This window comes from Rhipicephalus sanguineus, chromosome 10, assembly GCF_013339695.2.
Source record: "Rhipicephalus sanguineus isolate Rsan-2018 chromosome 10, BIME_Rsan_1.4, whole genome shotgun sequence".
In the NCBI taxonomy this organism is placed as follows: Eukaryota; Metazoa; Arthropoda; class Arachnida; order Ixodida; family Ixodidae; genus Rhipicephalus; species Rhipicephalus sanguineus.
The window spans coordinates 40870913-40896295 of record NC_051185.1 but is presented as its reverse complement, the minus strand read 5'-3'; the positions used below and the strand labels follow the sequence as shown (position 1 = coordinate 40896295).

The 25383-nt window shown below is 44.4% G+C and overlaps 2 protein-coding genes across 2 annotated transcripts; both read left to right on the top strand.

Moving 5' to 3' along the window:
• Positions 1-1416: 1416 nt before the first annotated feature.
• Positions 1417-10847, top strand: LOC119371754 (ATPase family AAA domain-containing protein 2B; the record flags this gene model as incomplete). The annotated part of the gene is given in 2 exon segments (XM_037642216.1): positions 1417-1595; positions 7091-10847. Coding segments are annotated over 2 exon segments (239 nt in total), but the record flags the coding sequence as incomplete, so codon positions are not given.
• Positions 10848-11383: 536 nt separating this feature from the next.
• LOC119371753 (transmembrane protein 65) lies at positions 11384-24693 on the top strand. The gene is made up of 6 exons (XM_037642215.2): positions 11384-11696; positions 13178-13287; positions 15204-15258; positions 16570-16612; positions 17347-17452; positions 18476-24693. Exons 1-6 carry the CDS (start codon positions 11402-11404, stop codon positions 18605-18607), a joined length of 741 nt encoding a protein of 246 aa, XP_037498143.1. The 5' UTR covers positions 11384-11401; the 3' UTR covers positions 18608-24693.
• Positions 24694-25383: the final 690 nt, after the last annotated feature.

The window sequence follows — 25383 nt, the reverse complement described above, 5'->3', positions numbered from 1 at the left end:
GCCATCGCCAACGTCTTACTCACCACGAGGGCCTGCGGGAACGCACTCACGGGCCCTCCTGGCAGTCAACCATTGCCGGCCACACCAAACCCCAAAAGAGAAAAGGTGCTCTTTCTCAAGCGCCACTATAACCTCTCTTCCTGCCAAGCGGCGCCACTAGCACCACCGCGTGGCAACAGCGCCATCTCTTGCTCGGCAGTGGAACTAACCACGCTAACTACAACTAATCGGATGAAAACGACATTGCTGGGGTTGATAGCATCCCCAAAAAGTCGACTGTTTTAACTCTGGAAATTGAGTGGAAGAGGCAGATTCTGTGTGCTGGCTTCTGCTTCCACCTCCTGTAGGTTAACAGCAACACTTTTTTTTTTTTTGCTAAAAAGAATATTCTCTTTCGAAAGTTCATTGTGATGCATGTGTTTCCATGTCAAACATAAAATTTTGCAGAGAGGCTGTTTGATATCTAAACTACCTGAAATTAGGATTGTTGTCTAGTCCAGAATTTTCATAGCTGGGTGTTTGCAGAAGTACTGTTACATATTTTTGAAGCTGTACCATCGTCAACACTCTTAAAAGGATAAGGCTTATCAAGTTGGGCAGTTGGGAAACGTAATTTTATTTTATTTTATTCTAAACTGGTCTCAAGGTGTCACACTTTGCATCACTAACAACACCACGACATCTAGACTCGTCTACATCTTACGCACGAAAACTGACACTGGCTTGTACCTCGATGTAACTTACACCGATATACTGAATTATCAGATTTGAAAACATATTAAATGTTGTCTAGCCATTATAAATGAGGCTTCTTTCGTGTTGATGTGACTTCATTATTATTACAGTAAGTTAGAGTGGCCTGATGTGCAAGTGTTAGCTTTAGGGTTTAGAGTGTTGGGACTGTAATTTAATGCTAAATGACAAGTGATAAATCGTACTTCACCAAGTTCAGTAAAGCCCAATGTCGAAAAAACCTGGAATAGATTACACAAATTGGGTATATTTTTGTGTTGCGTTGCCGTTGGAGAGACGCTTAGCCAGGCCGGTAGAGAGCAGATGTGGAACAGGCCTTATTCTTCAGAGTTGGAGATATCGCTTTCAGTGCGCTCTGATCGAATGGTTGAGGAAAAGTAAGCAAGTAGTCGCTTCTGTCGTTGGATGCGCAAGATTCTGCATCACGCAAGTGACACTGTCACCAAAAGTGATCTCGGACATATGTACAGATTCGGAATGCGTAACCAAGGTATTGCGGGCTGTCCAAATACAACACATAGAAGGCAGAAGAGGAAGTGACGATACTTCTGGGCACATACGTACCGTTTATGACAGGGCTTTCGTGGACTCTTATATTTTGGAACTAGCGCTCAAAAACTCGTTTTCATGTCCTTTTTGTTTTGTTTTGTTTTGTTCCACCAGAGCCCGCTGGAGTGGAACAGGTGCTGCAGTTGAACCGCGGATGGCTGGAAGAGCTTGAGGACAGGACGGTAAACGAGACCAAAGGTGCAACCGTGGAGCAGCTCGAACGACTGTACTGCGCTTTGCTCAATGTTGCTCGCCATCACAGGCGCTCTTGGGACCGCAATGTCATGCTCCTGGTAAGTGGCCTAAACTGTCTCTTCATTACCCACCTCTTTTCTAAAAAAATGTTTGTTTTGCTTTTTAAAGAAGGTATTGCGGTTTCCTGTCAGATTGCCAGTTTCACGTCAGCACAATAAAGGTGTAGAAAACTTGACGAATTCTTAGACTGGCACTATTACTGTGTCTGTCAAAGTTGTAAAGCTGCTCAATTCGCTCATTCGTACTTTCCGGTTTGCCGGAATTTTCTGGGAAGTTCACAAATATGGGTTCGCTTTATGAGAAAAAGCAGTTCTGTTCTGGTTGCTTGTTAGCCTACAAACCGTCCGTTGGAAATAACTCGACTTGCATTGAGAATATTTACACAGACGTGTTCCAGAAGCAGGTCGCGAAAAAAGTAGTTTGGATTTGCTTTTCATGGGTGTACCAAGTCTGTTGCCGTTAGTGTGCTGCGTCTGCAATTTAAATATTCTTTAACAAAGGATGGTGGAGCAAGAAGGAAAAAAAATGACAGGATTTAGTGACGGTTTTGACCTTAGCGTCACCGTAATTTGCCCCTTTTGACATTCTTGGCAGATTTGAAAATCATGGGAGCTGAGTTTGGAGAGCTGGTAACCGTACGTGTTGAAACCTTGTTGCCTGTATAACTGTATATTCTAGATGCTGAACTTGTACCAATGTTTCCGACATACCCAACACCTCGAGACCTGTTCACTCCCGTCTTTGGGGAATTGACAGGGTTGACTCCTTGAGTGTACAGATAAACCTTGTTATAATGAAGTAACATCGGGACCATAAATTATTTCATTGTGTCTGATATTAGTTGTAACAGTAGAGGCAAAAACCAGCTGTTGCACAATCTGCAATCAGGCTTGCACAAAAACTCATCATTCAAGGCTTCAAACCGATTATAAACGAAGTGATCCTTACCTGCCTCCTTGTGCTATTTTATACTAAATAGGCCGGAACATGAGAAGGTGAAATTACAACAGATCGAAGTTTGTTTGACAAAGCAAGCCTGCGGTTGTGTTTGTGGATTGTCTTTCAATATTAACGCGATAGCGTTGAAGAGCTCATTTTGCAGAAATTCCGGCGTTGCGTCGTTGGTTGTGAACAAAAAATCGGCGTTTTCCGTGAGCGAGAAATAGAGGAAGATGCAAATGAAACAAGTAATAAAAATCTTCGGTTCAACTGAGAATCGAACCCAGGCCTTTTGCGTGGCAAGCGGCTGTTCTACCACAGAGCCACGCCATTGCTTGAAACTGCTTCGGAAAAAAATACTATATGACTGTCATGTAGTGGGGGGAGTCTCTTTAACACATGTAATATTGCGTGGTAGAAGCGTACAATCGTGCCAGGCGTCAAAACGTGAACTGTGCAACGAGTGGGTGTTTTAAAGGCCCCACATTACAAAGCGTTCAGACATACTTATCATCACAAGCAAAAACAACAACAAAGTGAGGAGATGCTTAGGTTCGCATGTTGCCTTATGGAAGCGTAGTGGGCCCTTCGCTGATTCGCTAAAGGAAGAGTTGCGGCATAGGGGAACTCCGCAAAATTACTTGCAGTAGCGAAGGAAGGGCTATTTTAAGGGCTCATTATTCTTTGCTGGACACAACTTTAATTAGAACTAACAGACAAGAAAGAAAGCCAAGGAAAGTATAGGAGATGTTATTTTTTAGTAATTATGATGTAAAATGGACGAAAAGATAACTTTCCACTGGCAGGGACCGAACCTGCGACCTTTGAATAACGTGTCCGATGCTTTCTTGTCTGTTACTTCTAATTAAGGGGGGGCATGGGTCCTTAAACCAAAAAAGTCATCAAAAATCGATTTTTCGGAAATAGCATTTTTTGGAAACTGCGTTTATTACTCTCCTTATCTGCTAAGTTTCCTGTCTCTGAGGGCAATATGTCAGCTGTAACATCAGTTTCAAAATATGTAGAACATCTGATTTTTTTTTTTCCTGTGTTGATGCTAAAACAACATATTCAGTAGAGCTGTGCGAATAGCAAAATTTTGGGTGCGAAGCGAATTCGAATATTGAAGTGTGAGTGCGAATCGAATAGAATATTTTTCGAATATTTCTCGAATATTTCTACAATGTTTCTCGAATACTTCGAAGTGAAATTGCAGAAAAAAAAGTTGGAGAGGATTCCTAAGCATATTCTTATGAGATAGCAACATGAAAGTGTTTCTTTTCGCTAGGTTGATGAAGCACTGGCGGGGTGGTGTTTCATAGTTGTCTCATCAAGAATGAGGCAATGTAGAGGGGGAATTGTATTTATGTACATGATTTGGTGCAACCAAAGTGTTGCTGACAACACTTTACACGTGATAGGCAAAGATCATTTCCTCAGCCTCTCCTCCTCTTTCAACTTCTGTGGAAGCCCAACTGATGTGGTGGACAAGGGTGTGCTCCTTCAAGTCCGGAGTTCCAAATCTGCCTCGTAGACGTCAATATATAAGAACATCTGAAATTTTGGATGCTAAAAAGCTTCGGCTTCCGATTTTTCGGACTTCCTGCCCAAATGTCAGGTCTAAAACAGCATTAATTGAGCCCCCACCTCTGCCACATCTTTCATCTCCATGTTGGAACCAGCGTTTTCTTGAGTTATACATTTGCGACCGTAGCAGAGCTTGAAAGGCAGCTTTGCCGCAATACCGGGGTGTGATGAGGTGAAGCATATTGAAAATCTAGGGACCACTTTCAATCGGACGTTAACTGTCTCTTGGCAAAGTTCGACCGTAACGGAGCTTGAAAGGCAGCTTTGCCGCAATACTGGGGTGTGATGAGGTGAAGCATATTGAAAATCTAGAGACTACTTTTAATCGGACGTTGACTGTGTTTTGGCAAAGTTCGACCGTAACGGAGCTTGAAAGGCAGCTTTGCCGCAATACCGGGGTGTGATGAGGTGAAGCATATTGAAAATCTAGGGACCACTTCCAATCTGACGTTGACTGCCTCTTGGCAAAGTTCGACCGTAACGGAGCTTGAAAGACAGCTTTGCCGCAATACGAGAGTGTTATGAGGTGAAGCATATTGAAAATCTGAAGGGGTCTCTTTCAATCGGACGTTGACTGTATTTATTTGTCTTTGGGAAGTTCGAATAGTTCGAATAGTAAAATTCCAGTGCGAATCGAATCGAATAGCAAACACTGTTCGAAAAATATTCGAAATTTCGAATATTCACACACCCCTAATATTCAGTGATGCCATGCTTGCATTTTGCTGCCTTGAGGGTCTACTAATTGTAGCCAACTAATGTTTTGCAAGTGTGCATGTGCACACACATTTGTGCCGCTACACAACGAAATGTCACATTTGTTTTCTTCATTTTCTCAAAATACTAATTTTGCACACCCAGCAAGGCATTTACTGTGATACAGTCGACTGCCGATTTTTCGGACGCCCGATTTTCCGGACATGCTCGAAAATTCGGACGCTTTCGCGGCACCGTCACCAGCCCCATAGACTTCAATGTATTAGAACGTCCGAAATTTCTGACGCTGAAGCTATTCCGCGTCCGATTTTTCGGACTTTCTGCCAAATTGCAGGTCCGAAAGGCATTATTTGAAGCCCCCACCTCTGCCGCGTCTATTATCTCGTAGGTTCGAACCAGCGCTTTCGCGAGTCGATCTGTTTTGAGACAGTAGCAGAGTCCGAAAGTCAGCTTTGCCGCAATGCCGAAGTGTTATGGGGTGAAGCAGACCAGAAATTCAAAGGGGCCGCTATCGCGGCGCCGTGCGGCGATGTTACGGATAAGCAGCGGAAATGCAAGCAAGGAGGCGTGATGGCGGCGGCTGGCAAACGCGCCAGTACGGCTTAATCGCTGACAACCTTTACGATAAGCATCTTCAGTTAACTGCTCGGTAGTGCAGGTGGCCTAGCGCAGTTGCATGCGTACTGCACGCATTTAATAGGCGAGAACCCAAATACGCCGCGCCGCCATTCCTGCTGCGTCTTTGTGCGAGACCGCTAAGTGCGCCGCATAGACGCGTTGCCTTCGCGGACGAAACCAACTCGTCATTGCCGCGCCCGTGTGCGGTCAGGAACTAAGTGCGCATCACGAACCCTTTCATGATAAATGCGTGCGTACGATAGAGCAACAGTAAAGTGACAGCGTCAGCTTAGTTGGCGATGTGCTGCACACAACTAGAAACGATCGGCTTCACACGGCAGCAAATGCTGCGTATCGGCGATGTGTGTGCACATCGTTTACATGCGCACAAGCATCAGAGAAAGCCGGACGGGTCGTCCGCTCTTCCGCCACAGTCATTGTGTTCCGCGTCATCGTTTACAAACGCTTAAAGGTGAACATTTGACAGCGTTCATGCGAGATAGCCGTAATCTATTCCGCGCTTTGCTGTTATCAGCGGCGCTCATCACGAGATGCAGAAGTGGCGGTTGGCACGTACGTAGTTAAGCGGGGTTCGCGGCAGGTACCGAATGTATTTGCGAGAGCCTGGGCGCGCACCAAAATGCCTGATAATTGTACTGGGAGGCATTAAAGCTATTTCAGACGTGGCTGGGGCGATTTGACCGCTTCAGCTAAATAAAAAAAGCATGAATTTGATTTTTCGGACTGCCCGATTTTTCGGACGATTTCGCGGTCCCTAGGGAGTCCGAAAAATCGGCAGTTGACTGTATATCAGTGGCTATCACAGATAGAACAAAAATTCTTCTTGTGGCATGAAGCTAAGGGTTTGGAGCACACAACATAGCAAGCAAATCTGTCTTTTGTGGGACTACTGCATGGCCATGTTCAAAACAGTGGAGTTTATTGTACTGTAAAGTAAGGAATAATGATGCAATTATAAAAGTGCTTCCTTTGTTGTGAGCCTTGTGCTTTCCCCTGTTGATGCATATGTTGTTTGCATATTTCTGTAAGGTGGTTATTTGTCTATTGTAGTTAGAACAAAAGATGTTGTCTTCTCAATTATATAATATAATATTGAACCCAGAGAAAAATAACTGCATCTTTAGAATCGAAAGAAGAAACTAAACAAGCATGCCAAGGCTTATCAAATTTGGTTCAAAAACAACTAAGGAGAGCTTTAAAACCCATGTCTCCCCTTAATTACTTGCAGTAGGCATTCTAGGATAGTCTGAAGCGGCCAATGTTACGCGCACAGATGTTCATTTTCTTGCGGCACAGTTGAGGCATGCACCGAGAACCGAAGCCAGGCTAGCAGTTGAGAAGGCGATGTGTGCGGGGCCCATACGCTATCGCGTTCTACTCTTGAAGGCGAGGCTGAAGTGTCCTCCAAGTTCCTTACTTTTCTTTTTATTCTACCTTTCGAGCTTTGATCCTTGCCATGCAAGATATTTCTTCATTACAGCCTACATTGCAACGACTCTCGCGTTTTCAGTCTCATTATAAAAGAAAAGTCACTGAAATGAAGCGTAGCCAACCGAAGTTCACATCTTGTTCACTATAACTGATAACTTGCTATATCAGTGTTCGTTATGGCAAGGTTCAACTGTAATCGCCATGGTTCATTGTTTTGCAGGAAATGGCTCAGCAACTGGACTCCTTCAAGAGCCTATTAAGTCTCCAAACACAGACATAGCATTGGCTCAAGCGTTCTCACTGCCAGCCTGAAATATTTAATGCCAACTGGCGCAAGAAAGAGGGAAGGGTCTGCCGTAGCGCCATCCCCTTACGAAGGAGTCACAGGCAGCCTACTACCACCACCTCAGCACTGCCAAAACAACGGGTCCACATGCGTCAATCGTCAAGCAGACAAACGCGCAGCAAGACGCGTGACACGCGTTCCAGCCGTTCAAGACCACACCGTTTCTCCTGAGCTGATGCCTTTCTAAGCACACTGCCCCGGGCTGTCGAGAATCTTCTGGTGTCTCTCTGGTACGACGCAGATGGACAGTAATAAATAAATAAGCTGCCACAGCTTTTTCTTTCTTTCTACTAGCACTGTGGATACGTGTGTGTGTGATTGTGGCACTGGGAACCTATTTCTTCTGCTGTGCGTGCCATATGTGTTGTGACCGTGTGTAGGCGTTTTCAATGTTCTTATTGCCTTTACATTCTTTTGTTTCTTTGTTTACCTTATGTCTGTGCTGTGACGTGAGGCAGGGCTCAACTCTCGACAACTTAAGGGGACACAGTTGAGAGTGGTCGGGTTCTTTCATTGTGGGCGGATAGGTGGAGTGTACCGGGGTTCTGCTGTCCACGTTCTGACATCGGTGGGTCATAGGCTTCTGTCTCGTTGCAGCCATAGTGGTGGCGTGTCAATCATCTGTGCTGCACTGTGGATACCTCAAACCCATTTATTTAGTGCAAAAAGTGGGCTTTATCGTTATGAAACCCTGTGCGGGATTCAAGCTGGAGAGAAAAGGAGCACAGTTCGGAGCATTCATTTTGGGCCCGTCACAGGCATCGGAAAGTGGCCAGCCGAGTCGTATGTTCGAGTCGGGGAATGTAGGCTTAGAATTTAGGCCTAGCGTTTAGGCTTAGCAAATGTAGGTCCTACATTTCTGTCTCAGAGCGCCTCTTTCACTTTATATCTGTAGCTTGTATCCCACGCAGGGTGCTACATCGAAATTGGGCAAAGTATGCATTGGCGTAGCATGGCATAATGGTGCAAGTGACGATCACATGGAAGAACACTAGAACTTATCTTTGTGGGATCATCTTGGCACTGTCATGTCTTCCTTACATGAAACTTAACCAATCCGCCAAAGAGATTTGCTGTAATAATTCATACTGTGATCGATGCTGTAAAGAGGTATTTGCATCCAGAGCCACGATTTGGACTATCTTGACAACTCGGCCTTGTTTTCACTGCACACTGAACTGCTTGCAGGCTGTAGCAGGAGCGCGGTTATCTCTCTCCATGCAACATGCGTGTGTCTGTTAATGAAACATGTTGTTTTGCTCAATGTGATGTCGATTCTTGATATAGTATACACTACATAGATGCCTTTGATCTGAAAGCTTAGTGAGCTGGACTTGTCTTGGTTGAAAGTTTCAGTAGGAGATTTTCGATTGAACTAGCAGCGTCGTCGTATGCGAAGGTTCACTCAACAGTGAAATGTGGCTAGTCGGGTGCACCTGTTTTTTGTTTGGCATTCAAAAGTTCCGTGCACTGGTGCTGCACTGGATGTCAGGGCTGTGAAAATGGCTTGTTCCAGTGCATGCATCATCTCTGGAGGTCTTGCAAATGCTGTTTGGCATAGGTTTTTTAGTGAGAGGTGGGGTTAACTTCACTTGTTTGGTTATGTGATGTTTACATTATGTGGCATGTGGACACAGTGGAAAATTTTACATTAATGGCAGAAGGTGTTATCCACGGGACCAGCCATGACCGGTCTTAAAGTTGTAAAAAATGCCAAATGAGCCCTTATAACACTGCTCTAAGGTGTTTTTTATTTGCCTCCTAGGTAACATGTTCACCCTTAATGATGTAAATTTATTCTGTACACCTTGGTTGGGAGTTCTACACCCTTAATGGTGCAAATTTCTTCTGTATACTTTGGCTGGGAATCCTACACCCTTAATGGTGCAAATTTCTTGTATACACCTGGCTACAAATTTACACCCTTAATGGTGCAAATCTCTTGTGTACACTTTGGCTAGGGATTCTACACCCTTAATGGTGCAAATTTCTCATGTACACCTTTAGGAGAGAATGCAGTCTGGCAAGAAAGAGCTAGTGTCTGGCAACCCAGTAGTGTGCTTGTATTTGCGATGAGTGTACACTTGCTAAATTGAACCTTGCTAGAAGAGATACCTCCTGAAAGGTGTGAAATGAGGGTTCACAGTTCAAGCAAATTTGGTGCTCGACTTCACATGTGGGAAACTGGCAAAAATTTTGAACAGGGAAGCAAGAGCTGAATTTCATGATAGTTTGTATTGGGTGATTAGCTCTAATCAACCACTGTGTTTCATGTGATAGTTGTTTAGGGTAATGACTATGATGAAACTGTAAGTGTCTATAGTGGGGTTACGATGTGCATTTGGATAAAGGATCAATTGAATTAACAGTATGTGCACTGGTGCTTGGGTGAATATACTGTGAAATGCATTCGGTGCTGTGCATCAGCAATAGTCTGGTTTGGCAGCATTTGCAGCTGCGTAAGCTAAGTTCATAGTGTACTTTTAGCCCTGGCATGCGTGTTATCAATATTAGTTTACTACATTCTTGTTGTCATGCACTTTCACATTTAAAAGTGGCACGCTCACTTATATTTCTGATACTGTTGGACGAGGATATTTCTTTTTATATGTATAAATGTGTAGTGTCCGAGACGAGCTGAACGCATTCCTCATTTTGATCTTCAGCCCGCTGGACATCATTTTGTAGGTCTGTTTGTGACTGTGTAAAGGGCCCTTGTGAAGTGCGGACTGTTTTGTGTGTGTGTTTCAACTGCTTTATTTTAGCAATTTTCAACATCTCTGCTATACATTGCATGGTTCAGTTGATGCGACGTGTTTTGATGTAATCTGTTTCCAGAGTGAAACAGGTTTTTCATTTCTCCTCCCCCCCCCCCTCTTTTTTATTGCTTTTGGTCAGGCATTTCGTGTCGATGCCAAAGAAAAATAAACGCGTGTTGTAAAGTTACCATTCTGCAACGCAACGGATTTGCTGCTCTTACTACAACGGCCACGTGTAGGAAGCTTTGTGATAGGATTGACAGTGTGCGAGATCATTACTGGAATTTTTTTTTCGAAGGTGGTGTGGCAAATCGCGCAGTCTCAAGGGAGGCTAGTGCGCCAGTCTTTTCTGATTTGATGAATTCTTTTTTGGACTTTTCCACCAATGTTCACTGGTGTGGCCATTCACTCCTCTGAGGGCACTTTGTTGTGTTGAGAGAAGCGAGGCATTTCCATTACTAAGCACTATCACTGACTAGGGCAGTTCCGTTAGGGCTAATTTTAACACTCGCACCCAGAGACTGCCTTTCTTTCATTCTGTACAAAGCCTCCTAGTTCGTGTTTAAGGTGTTAAGCAATTTGAATGCGGCACCAAGTGGTGGTGTACTGGTGCCCAGCAGTAAACCAAGTTCAGAGTACATCACGAGAGCTGGAATCGGAAGGGCCAAGAGCGTTATCCGCATGTGCGGTGTACTTTTTGTGGGAGTTTCGAGGTGTAAACACTGCCACGAACTTACTGAGCCAACGCCATTGATAATGTTCAAATGCTGCTGGGACAGTGGTCAGGGAAAATGGTGCCGCCACTGCCATTTGATGGGGCCGTCTACCTCGTGTTGTGAATGAAAAGGTGAATAAAGAAATTGAATCTTGTACACGTGCAAGTTTTCCTCTCATGTGCCAGGCAAAGGAAATCTGACCACGGCAAGGGACTTGTACAGTCATTTGAGTTAGAGGACTATTTGTCATGAAGTAAAATGCGGTTCTGGATGTAAGTATTGCTTCTAAATGCGATGTTTTCATGTGGAGATGTTGCAAAGAGTCTCGTGTGCTTGAAAAGTGCCAGAAGGCGGGAGTCGAGGTACAGGTTTGGGCTTCAGTTTTCATGTTGTCAAGCAATGATGCGAAGATGTTTGACAGAGAAAAACAAGAGCAAGTCTTCCATCACTTTCCTTTCGGCCTGAGTTCATTCTTCGCACTGTGTTTCAGTTAGGAGTTAAGGGGAGAATTTAACAGTACTACGTTTTCAGGCGCGTTATTGCCTTAACGGGAGTGTACAACAACGAGTCTCGTGATCATATCTAGGTTTTGGCGCTTAAAACCCAAGAATTTAAGCGTTTAATGATTGAACGCACTCGCCCTTTCTGGCGCGCGGGTGTTAAGTTTCGGTTTTCCCGAACGTCCCGGTAGGAGTCGCCTCTCGACAAACATGGCTGCCAGCCTGCTTCCGTCAGCTGCTACAGCGTCTGCGATGGCTCGCAGGCTGGCGGGATTGCAATTTTCGGGCGCTTTCAAGCGCTTCCACCCGCACCGCAATGCGCACTTGTCACTGCTGCGATCTTTCTGCGTGTCCGCGTACAGCAAGGGCGTCGGAAAGCACACGGGAACGCACGAAATCATCCTCACCAAGCAGCGCGCCCAGGACTTGATCGTGAGGCTGAAGCCCGAAGAGAGGAAGATTTTAATGGAAGAGCTGACGGTACACGTCGAGAAAACCGAGAGTGGTAAGTCTTCGCGTAAACGTGGAGGTTTGTACTGCGTGTTTACTCGTATAAGCACGCCTAGGAGTTTATACACTTCGAACGCGCGGCGAAAAAACTCATCGCAACAGGTGTCCTCTGGCGAATTGTCCGTATCGACGTGTGATGTTGCTTTTTTCGTTGTTTTTCGGGAGCTCGTTCGGCTTGGATATTCGTATATGAACGTAGTGGAAATACTATAACGTGTCGTGCAACCCAAAATTCTTGCTTCTATTCGTGACCGTGAAACTAGCGAGCGATTTCGACTACCGCGTTCACGTGCGCGCGCTCCTCCGCTGCTTGCACGCGATGTGAAACCTTATACTTCGTTGCCATTTTTATTGATTGCCTCGTCATAGCATCGGCTGCGAGTGTCCGCGAAGTCGGCATAACTTTAGGAATGCGCTGCACAGCGACGGGGATAGAAAGTAAAGCGGGAAAAAAATGATCGTCTCTACAATAACGTTGCTTATGAGCTCTGTTACCAAGTTCGCTTTGGTGTAGCAGATAGCGAACGTAATGTTTTCTCTGCAATACGCCCGAGTTAACGCGACCTTCAGCAGTTTTTCTCGGGCATTGAGTTTCTGTGGCGAGCTGAGAGAATGTAATGTACGAATGCTTATCTGGCGTTTTATTGAATCTTAGATAACCGCGCGGATGCAGCCAGCGCTTCCGACCCGAGAGATTGGGAGCTGATGTGGCTCTACTACGGGTTCTTTATCGCATCGTTAGAGGGCGTTACCTCGCTTGCTTGAAAGACCATATCCAGTAACATGCACTGTGGCTTGAACTGCGGTCGGCTCTGTAGCGACGCGCATTTCCCAACGCACACACGCATTGCAATAAAACAGCAAATCCTAATTTCCTACTTTCCATGTATTACAGTTCGTTAGCTACACTGTGTGTTAACACATTAGTGCCATGAAGACTAATTAGGTGATGACAGCTCTATGCGCAACAAAAATTTGCTCCTTCTTCTGGGACAGTATGCAGACTTCGTCATGACAACTTGCTTACATACAGTGGCAATTCTGCACATCTATTTGTAGCACAGTGTATTAATTCCATTCAGGAATACTCGTGTGCCTGTCTTTATGTTCAGAGTAATATGGTCCGGACTTGAGCTTGTTGGAAAAGTCTCATTGCGGAAAATGTGAGCTTTTCTGTGCTGCATTATACGTGCTGTTTGCAACTTTCGCTAGCAGCACCGCAAAAACAGTACAGTGGTTAGCCTCTGCAGAATGTGTGACTGCTGCTTTATCAATCACAGAAAGAAGCGTGACAAGGCCCAGTACCCATTCCGAGAAACGTAGGGATCTGTGTAGAACAAAACGTTGGGAAAGGAGAACGCGAACATTTCGTTGGGCACGCTACTTCTAAAGGTCCGACGCTTGTCCTTACCCTACAAGTTCATGATGCCTCGCTGTCTTTTGACGGCTGTTTTGTCGCTCCTTGCTGGATCACAGATGGGAAAGCAACGATGCCCACGGGTGAACAGCTGCGGTTGATGGCTATCCACAATGCCTTGCCATTCGTGGGCTTTGGGTTTCTCGACAACTTCATCATGATCGTGGCTGTAAGTACCGCCCTGTCTACGGAATGTTCCATTCTATTGGTCGTAGTGACAAATGTACTAATGAAAGTTCAATCCAATACTTGAGTCGAACTATTTGAAAACACATAGGATTATTGTTTAATCTGTTCATTAGTAGGCATATGTAAATGGGCATATAAATATGAAACTAGCAAAGTGGAATCTCGTTGATATGAGTCTGCATAATGCATTTTTCGGCCAGTACATTTTTCTTTTTATTCCCAGCCAAAGTCCCTTGGAAATAACGCATTTTCATGCGTTTAATACGATCACACTTTCGTCAAAAATTGGATAATACGACTGCGAAGGTGGATCTTGACTGACTTATCTAAAAATCCTATGTTTATTCTTCGGTATACTAGCTCAAACCGCGTTCTAACAAGCCACGATCTGCACGTTGCAGAGCCTCTGAGGCCGCAGCAGCATTGGTTTAGCGGCGAAAATATCGCTGCCAACAGCAAGCGACACACTTGGACGTACTTTGTAGCTTCGTCGCGAATGCAGAGCTGAGTGGGCAAACTGCAGCTTCTTTTTTACTTTTCAAAAGCATTTACTCCTAGACGTTGAAAAGTGCAGCGCAGTTTGACCATGTACTTCAATGTTGCTCAATAAAAGTTAGCTGCTGACGGAGTATTTTGTGCAATACATTTTTGTGCAATACATTTTATTGCAATACATTTTATTTTCCGCTTGCCATGAAAAACGTATCAACAAGATTCCACTGGATATAGACAATGCTACTATCTGCAAAACACTAAACAGGCCTTAAAGGGACACTAAAGGCAAATAACAATTTATGTTAGAGTGAAAGCCCAATGTATGACAACTTCTAAAACGGCAATATTATCAACAGCAGTGCCCTACTTACCGAGAAATTAAGCTAAATGTATCACATGACGAGCGCCACGAGTGGGACATTTTCGAAGTGATCCCGATGACGTAGGGAAGTCGGCCTACAATAAATCACTAGTAATCAAACTAGCAGCAGTAAAAAAAGAACATTCCGAGCATCAAAAGACGTAATAAAATGCTGTTTGTTCGTTTCCGCTTGATTCATGGAAAACAAAACCTCCGTGGCCTTGCCATGGGGAACGGCGCGCGTGGTTCAAAGGTTCCGTTTTCGCCGAGCTGTGCCTCGCCCGTCTCAGTGGTAGTTTCGGGATCGCGTACTGCCGTGCGTGTTTTGCGCGCTCGTGAAGGTCGCTCTGACAGAAAGTTCGACAAAATGCCGCATGCGTGTGGTATTGCCGGATGCTCGAATGGTGCACAACGCCAGTGCTGCAGCAAGGAAACCGGTGTGTCTTTTCACTGGGTGCCGCGGAATGAACCCTTACGCTCGAAGTGGCTTAGTGTCATGCCATTGCGCCAGTGTGCTAAACAGTCAAAACCTCTGCGTGTGTGCTCGCTGCACTTTCGTACTGAGGATTACGAGACCAACCGCAACTTGGTGACGGCTTTGAATGTGCCCATCCGAGCAAGTCTTTGCCGCAGCGCCGTTGTTGCTACTGTGGGTCCCGCTACTTCCGCTCGGCTGCTACTAGTGTCGGCGGCCGCGCAGTAAAAGCGGGCAACGTTGGGCATGGCAGCAGTGACGTATGAGAGTCGTATTTTCAGGCGGGAGATTTGAAGCGCGCTAACGCGATGCGGACCACTAAAAACGTGATTTTATTTCAAAATAAGCACTTCCTTGGCACAAAAGCAGCGCTACGACGTTTCTGGACCGCTATTTCAACAATCAACGTCGACTTAATATTTGCCTTTAGTGTCCCTTTAAGTTGGGTGATATTGACCCTTTTTCATATGCTTCTATGGATGCATTTATCATACCCTTTTTATGTGTGTGTTAATGGCTTCCTATGATTGTAACACTTACGCTGCTTTTTTTCCTCTTTGTGCAGGGTGACTACATTGACACCACCATCGGCATTGGACTTGGCATCTCAACAATGGCAGGTGCTGAAATCTGCCTGCTTTCTTTATTATTATTATTATTATTATTAACTGTGGGTAACTAAGCATCATCGCTTGGTTTGAGTTAAGCAGTGTTTCTCCTCTGTACACCTCCTGCCTGTTTGCTTCGTAATCGAAAGCCGAGGTTTGGCTGTAACTCTGATACGGAAATTGCAAATTGTCATGATATGTTGCACATATAGCAGCGACTGTGCGCAAAACAGCTTGGCCTTCCGAATCCAGAGTTGTTATGCTATATTCTTAATTTTCATTACTCGTTACATTGAAGTAATTAAACATTTAAAAATTTTCTTACCCTAGCATAGCTGTGCGCGTGGACACCTTAATGCCCTTAATGCTGTTACTGAACTTAAAAGGTAGGCATCGCAGTCTTGCATTATGTTCCAATACTCACCTTAAGCTGCTAAATAAAAAGGTGAGCAGACATTGCCTACGTGAAGTCTCATTTCACTTCTGATGAAGCTGACAGTTCCGTGACAGTTTTACGAAGACAGTACCAAAATAAAAAATGATGCAGGCTACTCCACCATCCAAATAAGATAGGTGGCTGGGCTGAATGAAGGCTTGAAAACTTGCCGGGAAGGTTGTCTGCTCAAAGAAAGACAGTGTCAGTTCGTAACTTACGGGTCACACAGCGCACGATGGCGACTCAATAAATTCGAAGCGGAGGGCACCAGCTCCGGTGGGTGCCGCCATTTTTTTTTTCAGCGATGCCGTCTGTTTGCTTTACTCGCCCTACGCGTGCGAGCAGATGCCAAGGAGACACTGAGCAGACGACGCGACGCATGTGAATAGATGTGGAGGGGCTAATCACCCTTCCTATTGGCTAAGGGGCCCTGTAGCATTCACAGTGTTGAAGGGGGAGTATAGACTATACCGCGGTGCAACAAAAGCGCGAATAACAAACAAAAAACGACGCTGGCTCTCGGTGTTGCTCACGCGTTACAGGAGCATGCGAGATGTTATCACGTTAGTGCATGGCAATGCCCTTGCCAAGGTGGCCTTCGTGGCAACTCGCCACACGTGTTCTTTGCCGCTAGCGTGGCCGTACCTTAATAAGTGCACAAGATACCACTTGGCGGGGCAGCCCATAGATGCGTTTTAACATTGCTATAGCGAGTTGCTCAAGATTCAGCTTCCGAACACTATTACCGCTTAACGCTGCTAACGGAGCTGGCGAGGATGCGGGAAGTTATTCCTAGCACGATGTTCAATCCACTGAATATAGTTTTCCAAACATGTTAGACATTTGAAGTGTGGTCACTGCACTGAACTATCAAACTTTCATTACAGCTGCTGGCCTTGGGAATGCCATATCAGATGCTGCTGGAATCGGGTAAGACTCTTAAGCAGGTCTTCATAGATATGCTTCAATCTCGGCGCCATATCAGAACAACACAAACAACGACACTCCCGTAACAGTTTGCCACATTCGTTGGGACACCGTTCCATATGAACATGCCTCATGAACTTCCAGACTACAGTTGGTAACTGCCATTATGTGCCGTAGTGTAACTATTTTGACATATAATTAGTAAAATCTTGTTGGGTATTTGATTGCGATTTTAACTTTCTCTTGCATGTAATGTTTGCATCTTCATGTAATCTAGCTCAAGGACTGTAACTCTGCTATTTGTCAAAGATGATTTTTAAGTGTTCTGTGTAGCAAAAGAAACGCCTGGTATGTGGCTGCTGGTGTATGAGAAGACATGTACACTAAGACACCAAACGTCCAGTTTTTCCACAGCTTGTGGAAAAACTGGATTCCTGCTTAGCCATGGAACATAGCCTCTAACTGAAAGTTATTCCGACCCACACAGAAGCGTCTTGCTTCAACAGAGCAGAAGTTTACATTTCTAGTAGAGCCCGTGTTCTGATAACTTTTGTCGCTGGGTGTACATTGGAGGAAATTCGAAATAATGAACTTATATTAAGGACATATTAAAAAGGCACTTTGCGTTCATTCCCACTGGTAGCTATGGTGTGTCAGGTTAGGTTTTGTAACTCCAGAGCTGTGCATGTTGCATTGTTTGTGAACTGTGAAGTAGATGCTCCTCTTCAACCTTCCAGGTCTGCCTGGTACGTGGAGAAGCTGGCAGTCAGGATTGGTCTCCAGGCTCCAAACTTGAGCCCTGCTCAACTAGAGATGGCTGCCACTCGATGGAGTGCCAACATTGTGAGTACCGGTGCACCGGTACTAGTATGCTCCGGTGCCCTACCGGTGACACCAATATGCACTGGTGCATGCATCAGTATGTGCTTCGAGAGTAATGAAGCTCACGTTCACACTTCTGAATTTATAGAAGGGAAAAAAAAGAGATTGTCGTTCATTCATTTTGCAGCGTGAAACTACAAAAGAAATACAAAGGCACTTTTCAGAATGCTTCATAGTTGTCAAAAAGATTATCCTAGTCCAGTATTCAAACCTGGGACCAGCACTTTTCCGGGGCGATTGCTTCACTAGGAGCTAACTAGGAGGCTGAGTCTGAGTGCTGTTGAATTACAGATGCCTTGCAAAAAGTCTCAGCTCCTGTGTTCATAAATGGCAACCCTGCACAGCTAAACTTGTGAGTGCCATTGAATTCTCTCAAGGAACCTGAGCAAGTCCATAAGTTATAGCCTGAGAAGCACCAGTGTAGAAATTAACAAATTACCGAGGTCATCTGCATTAGTTCGGAAGAACACTTTCAAGTGGGTATTCTTACAATGTGAGAAACAGAGAAATGAATAACCGTACCAGTTATGTAATAGAAGGCTCAGTTAAATTCAGTGCATGTCTTAGTGGGTTCTAAAATCTTGACCAACTAGAAATGTCCGCAATGCTACATCGTGCCCATGCCAGGGAGACGAGCTATGGTGACATTTGCACCCTAACAACAACCACGGAAAAGCTTTGAACAGCTGTATCTCCAGGTGACCAAGAAATTGGGCAAGTTGGCATACGTTGAACATACACTGAAACCTCGATATAAAGAACACGGATATAACGAATTATCGGTTATAACGAAGTAAATGAAGAATAGTCTTGTCATAGATACAGTGTCACAAAATAAACGTTTATAACGAATTTTCGGATATAACGAAGTTATTTTCGTGGCAGGTGTGACTTTGTTATAATGAGGTTTCAGTGTATCAGAAAATGGTGCACAAGTGGAAGAAAAAAGTATTGTGCTCACACTGGCTGGTTCACTCTTCACAGGGAAGGGCTGTTGGTGTCTTCCTGGGCTGCATTCTGGGCATGTTCCCGCTGTTGTTCCTCTCTTCGAAAGAGGACGTGAAGCAGCGATCGGAAGTGCACCAGTCGCAAGATCACAAGTCTTCCGCCAGTTGAGCTTGCCTCGGCAGCCCACCGTCTCTCGCCCTTCTGCCGAAACCTCCTGCCAAAGATTGTCGACTTCCCGAGCGCCGTCTGACCTGTCTGGCCCGCACGTCCAGCCTTCGTTTCACTACGGACACACAGACAGTTATGCACCTCTCTGCCTTTCGACTTCTGGCGTCACGTATCCCCGGCTGCTAGGCTAGCCGTAGCGGACGTCTACGAACTCGCTATATTTAATAATGTCTCGTGACCTTCGTGACAAGCCGTCTTGATCGTGCACACATTTTATGCACCCAATTCCGCGATGGGGTTGTTACCCTGTCGACGGCCGGTCTTGTTTGTGAGCTGCTATCATGTCCCGTTGATGTAACACTCTTGGGCGCGCTGTTTTTTATGCGAGTAATTCTGTCTGGTGGTGTTTAATCTGACAGGCCTGCTGGTTGGTTGGCCAAGTGTGGTTCATCCTGCTCCGGTAACTGCTTGTGTGGGAATGTTGAGTTGTGATACGGGCTGCGAGTTGTAACGCAGTGACCTTACGGTTGCAAGAACAAACCGAACTGCAAACTTTGAGCTTGGCTGTCGGTTTAGGAGTTGTTAAATAGTGAAGCTTAACATTTTTCCACCACTGCATGTACTTAAAAACATGAATGCTTCTTCCAGGTTACTGAGCATACTGAATTTTTCTCGGGACTGTTCATATGCTCCGTGAGGGATGTCTTGTGTCCTTAAAGGGCCAGTAAATCGGCTCCGACCTTTCTTTTCTTTTTACATCTCCCAAACAAGCTCGGCAATTCATTCAGAAAGCCACGGCGAACATATTTTGTAAATATCACAGCGCTGCGCAGACGCTTCCTTTCAAAAAACGATATTCGCACACCTCTCCATCACCTGTCCAGTCGCCTTCACCCGCGAAGTGACGTAAAGTTGCACATGGGCAACTCTGCGTAGCAACGACTTTGTAGATTGGTCCTCTGCACTACGAAATGGTGCCTTGGCACCTTGATGCAGTAATGCTGTTTTGGCCACACAGTTACTGTGCTTCCTTATTGCGCTGCTAGGGTGACCCTAGCGCCACTTTGATACGAGTGACACATGGAGGAAGCCTTGCTAGGTTGTTGACTGTGCACCAATCACATAATTGCTGACGTCGTGTTATGTCACTGAAGCAGGCGTAGTCATGACAACAGGCTACGCCTACCCCTCTTCGCGGCAAAGGGGGTGAAGGCCGAGCAAGAAACCAAAACCAGCCGAAGCGGGTTGTTCTTTACCCTGTAACTTCCTTATTACAGCACTTATTCGCAAAATTCTTGCAGCAGCATGTCATGTCATGCAGGTGCGCAATTATCTCTTCATCACAAATTTTGGACTGCAAAGTTGTTTACTGGCCCTTTAACTTTAAGCTGTGCACTGTTAGCTATACTAAAAGCACAAACAAAACAAGTGACACAGACATGGAAGTACTCAGTAGAGGTAACAGAAGTAGGTGCGTGTTCATGAAGCAGCACGTGTTGGTGTTCGTGTAGTATCATATTTTCTCATATTGCGAGGGCCGCTGGGAGTCAACAACCTAAGCTTACTGATGTTGCATTCAGCATATCAAGTGCTGAAATGTAATGGCGCAGATTATAACATTGTGCAACATCTTGAATTAACGGTCAGTTTTAGATCATTCGTAGCACTTTGTTGAGCTTGTTCTCTTAACCAACATGACAGTTAGACGTTAGCTGCTAGTTCCGATGCACTTTTAACCACAATAGCAATCATTCACGTTAACCATTAGTAGTCATATTTTAGATTTTTCTGTAGTTTGTATGTAGAGGGCCACTGTTTTGTAAGCCTGTGTATCCTTAACAAACTGCACTAGTCCTGTACATACTTTGCAACCAGTGAGATATTGGTGCTTAATTGGTGGCTGGCCCAACTGCATCTTAGCAAGGGTGCGAAGCTATCTTCAACCTTTCACTTCTAATAATATTCACAGCTTTATGGGTAGTGAAGGGGCATAAATAAATGTGACACACTCCTGCCAACATTTCCTAAACATGGTGGTGTACAGCTGCTGTTTATATATAGTGTTCCATAACAGTGTGCTGTAACTTATTCATGACATCGTACAGGACGGAATGTATGAATGGGTGTGCCGGTCGCACGAAAACAAAAAGGTGAAAATTGATCAGACAAGATGTGTGTCTCGTCTTGTCTGTTCTCATTTGTTTGCATTCGTCATACAGACTTTTGGTCTGCTGATGCATTTCTTATGAGGCTTCAACTTAAGCTGTTGTATAGAATCTAACGTTGCTTGTGGCTTGTCTGTTGGTTGTATATTCATTTGCATTGGAAGGGGGATCGCTGTAAACAAAAGCTGTTTAAGATATCCATTTAGAAAAAAAACTCACATTGTATATATATGTGAAGAACGGACAAGCTTACTGCACCGGAATGTAGACAGTTTTGTGAAACTTCACATGGGAATGAAGGAATGAACCAATTGTCTTTAGAGAACACATCAGGACAACGGATCACCGGTTGTTCCTTGCATTTGCTAGATCCTGAAAAGTTGTCACAAGCACATGAAGTTTAGACTTGCACGGTTACAGGAATCGGGCTGCTCCACGTTACGTCTTTGCCCGTGCCTACTCATACATCAAAACACTGCTGGTTAGGTTTTGCACACCCTGATCAGGATTTGGAGGTAACAAGTTCATTGTAGCAAAAATGTTGCACTGCAGTTGGAAAGATTCATTTGTTAGTGTATCTTGAAATTGCATAAGCCTAATGCTACTGGCCCAAAATATACACGTTTGCATGTTCTGGGGCTGCAGTGCTAACAGATCAGCCCTCGCAATGCTCAAAATCACATTCAGATGTACAAAAAAAAGTTTGGTACATAAAAACTAACGGCACGCGATGCACCGAACACACTTAAATGCAATGGTAGCTAGCCAGGTACTATAACCTGGTGTACCTTTGCACAGTGCCACGACTTATTCGCTGCAAGTCTATGCCAGAAGCTGGATTATTTATTTTGTGATTTGTGGTGTCGGGTTTATTATGTGCGTTGAACATCTACCTTACTGGGGCCACAACACTGAGAAGACTACCGAGTGTTAGCCACACAACAGCGCTGAGCTGACATTTTACATTTCTCTCAAGCCCATATTGCACAAATACCTATAATATTCATCCCCAGGGGTGTTTTATTAATTTTGTGTAGCTATTTAGCAAGTTCCATCACATTGCTGTAATGTTTAGTGTAATGTATAGATGTGTTCGTGTGTCAATTGAAGCTCATGTTATTTGTCACTCTTTAGTCCCACATTTTATGGGAATCTTTTATTACGATGCCAGCTCAGCTATGTAACAATCAACGCCATCCTTTGGCTCAATGGGAACACTTCAGAGCTTGAAGAGGCCTAGGTAGTGTAGCATTGCACAGTTGCCAAGGTAGCTACTTTAGATGAGGCTGGAGGATATGTTCGGCAAACAGTTTAGGAAACATAGCTCTTGCTACTATCCTTAGATGCACAGTCAGAAATTAGAGCCAGGAGGTCTTCATGAAAATTTTTGCTTATAAAATCGTAGTTCAGTTCTTCACAATAAAAATATAGATAGTTTTAACTCAATGTGCTGATAATCTGTCTGTGTTCAGTTGCTCAGTGCAGATAAAGGCTTATCTAAGCACCAGCATTTTAAGCTGTAAAGTTGTTTAGTTGTACCAGTACTGCAGGAGGTGTGGAAATACAATCCCAACGGAAAAAGATTGGCACTAGTGACTGGTTGCCGGAGCAGCGAGATTGCGAGACACGCGGAGCTGTTTTTCCCGAGCACGGCGATATCGAGAGTGCCAAGCACATTCCATTTTCCAAAGCAGGGGTGGCCGGTAGAAAGCACTCCAACAAACAGGTTTTTCGGGGCAACTGCGATAAAGATATACGGTTGCTCGCAACTCCAGCGAAAAAAGAAGAAAAAAAAGATCATGTGCGTAGACACATCTGCTGAGAAGCAATGAACAAGCGTTTCATTTAAGATATGGGCTTTTGGATGGGCCAACAGCAAGATGGTCTTCTTTCCGCTGGTCCGCCGGCCACCCCTGCTTTGGAAAATAGAAAGTGCTTGGCAGTCTCGCTATCGCCGCGTGTCGTGCGATTTTACGGCTCCGGCCACCGGTCACTTGTGCTTATCTTTGAGACTGTACATTGCTGTGTAACTGCCGTAAAATAACAAACTGATTAAAAGGCCAGATGCCCCTTATACCAGGGTTTAGAACTGTGTCGGTGAATTGCCCTGACTGTTCACTCTTGCTGATATTGCACCATTTTGTGGTGTAACTTTGCCCCATAATGTTCATCATTGATGTGGCTGTTTGCCTTCTCATTGACATGTATTGAGTGTTTTCCCATTGGAAAGTATGGAATGGACAAGTACAACTTGTGACGACGATTGGATAAAAAATTGTCCTTCAGAAGGTTTAATCTAGCACTCTTCAGTCATAACTGGCCCTTGTGCGACTAAGCACCATTAATCATCAGAGGGTGTAATCATGACACCCTGAAAGGTGTAAATGTTGTACCTAAAAGGGTGCATGGCTGTCACTAGAGGGTTTTATGGTGTTGTACACCCAAAGTTGCGGAGTTCAAACAGCTGGGTGTACACAAGGGTGTTAAAAATATGTACAAAAGGGGGCTGACAGAGCACGGGGCCTTAAATTTGCAAAATCACTTGGGTGTGCTGTTTAGAGAACCCCTCTTGAGGAATGGAAATTTCTCCACAGAGTGTGTGATCATGTTCACAACACGAGATTCTAATGCTGCGACTTAAGGGTGCAAAGATTTTACAGATGTTTGTGAGCCTTTCAGAAATTGCATCCTGGCATATACTGACCATGGCCTAGGTGGCTTTTTTCGTGTTCCTGTGCACTGAGATTTAACAGTGCCTCTCTCGTATTGTTGGGAGACACTGCACTGAGATTCCCATGACAACCTTTGTGATAAACAGGGTTCTTGCCAAGAAAATTCCTGGAAACCCTACCGTCGTGCATTCAGAGCATTTTTGAGGTGCCACAATGTCCAAGTGTTCGCTCTGCATCACAGGTTATGGGATGAATGCACGCAGTAGTGCTTGGTGGTACAGCTTCTGCGGGATGGTTTTTCTTGGTTGAGACTTTCCGGTGAAGGTAATTGCCATCTGAAATTGCTTATTTAAGCTAATTATTCTTTCATTCATGCAAGATATTCTTATAATTGTTTCATATAGACAGTTTTAGTTGGAATTCCATGTTTTGTGAAAGACTTTTAGTGCAAGTCGTGAAGCCTGCCAGTTTCACACCGTAATGTTATGTTCCAAGTCCCACATTCCCAAATGCATAAGCTTGCTTTGGAAGTGGGCACTTGAGCTTACACTTTTTTTAAGGGCTGTTGTTCTAGTGGACTGCTGCATTGTATCTATATTTAAAGCTGCCCATGCAATTGCCACCCAATCAGCCTGTGAGTTGTGATATCTTTTACCTGTGCTTGTTAATATATGCAGTGTTCACCTATTTTGCTGCTAAAAGAAAATTATATAGCATTGTCCCAATGCTTTGCTGACGTGTGTTTGAAAGCAATATACCATGACCAAACATGCATCAGGACTCTGGTGCCTATATTCTTGTTGACACTGTGTACTTATTCGTATTGTTGCTGTTATAATGTACTTGCCTCCTTCACACTTGTTGTCCTCTTGTGACTCCATTCTTTGATAAGTAATTTTTTTTATTTATTCTATAACGTGTGTTTGGAAAAAAGAAAGCTGAAATGAAGATACTGTGCAGCTTTGTTTGATTATACGGCAATTATTTATAAGGTTACGCCCTCACATTGTGTTATTGATGCTTAATGCACTGATAACATGATGTATTGATGTGATGGTGATAATTTTTCATGGGCAGATTATTTCTTTGAGGTATTTGCGTATTATTGGTGAAAAATCCTACATGCGGTTCAAAAAGCAATCTTTTGGTGGTTGAAAAATGGCGTTTTCATTTGCAAGAAACACCCAGCCTCCGAGGCAAGGCGGATACTTTTTTTGCTTCTGTAAACCGCAATAAAGACGTATCAGCATTTGCAGCATTCTTCATTTAACGTGGGCCCGAAAGGACTGGAGCACTGCTCAATTAAGCAAGTTGAGCTGGGCACAGCAGGTGGAATGTTTCAGCTTGTGCTCGCACACACTGTGCCAATGCTCTGTACGTAAATTAACAAGCACCGCAAAACCGAACATGTCGTGAATCCTATGTTCGAGTGAAACTTCAGGGCCTCTAGTGGTTCCTTTCCAACAACTCTATTGCCGGAGCATTGAACTGCACAGGCATAAACCTCAAAATAATGATGCTAAGGTTTGTTCTTGAGATGAAATTCTGAAAACATGGCTGTTGTGACTAAAGTTTACATTTTAGCTACTTGGAAATGTAGTGCCATCGTTTCGACACTGGGACTGCGCATTTCATGACCGGCTATGGAAAGCTGCGAGGACGTGGCGTGCTTCTTCTTTCAGAGTGTACAAGTATGCAGTTCAGATGTGAGCGCTAAAATGGCGAAAAGCATATGTTCTCAATGTGGTTAATGTCAAACGGGATTTAAAACTAATTCGCAACTGCATGAGAGCCAACTTTCAAAGCCAGGTGTACGTTCCTTTATTTCAAAAAAACTACACACGTATTGCTAAACACCTTTGGGAATTACCAACTGGTTCTCGCCTGCTGTTTTTGTTTTTATTTTTATTCATTTTCCTTTGAATTCGTTGCTGAATAG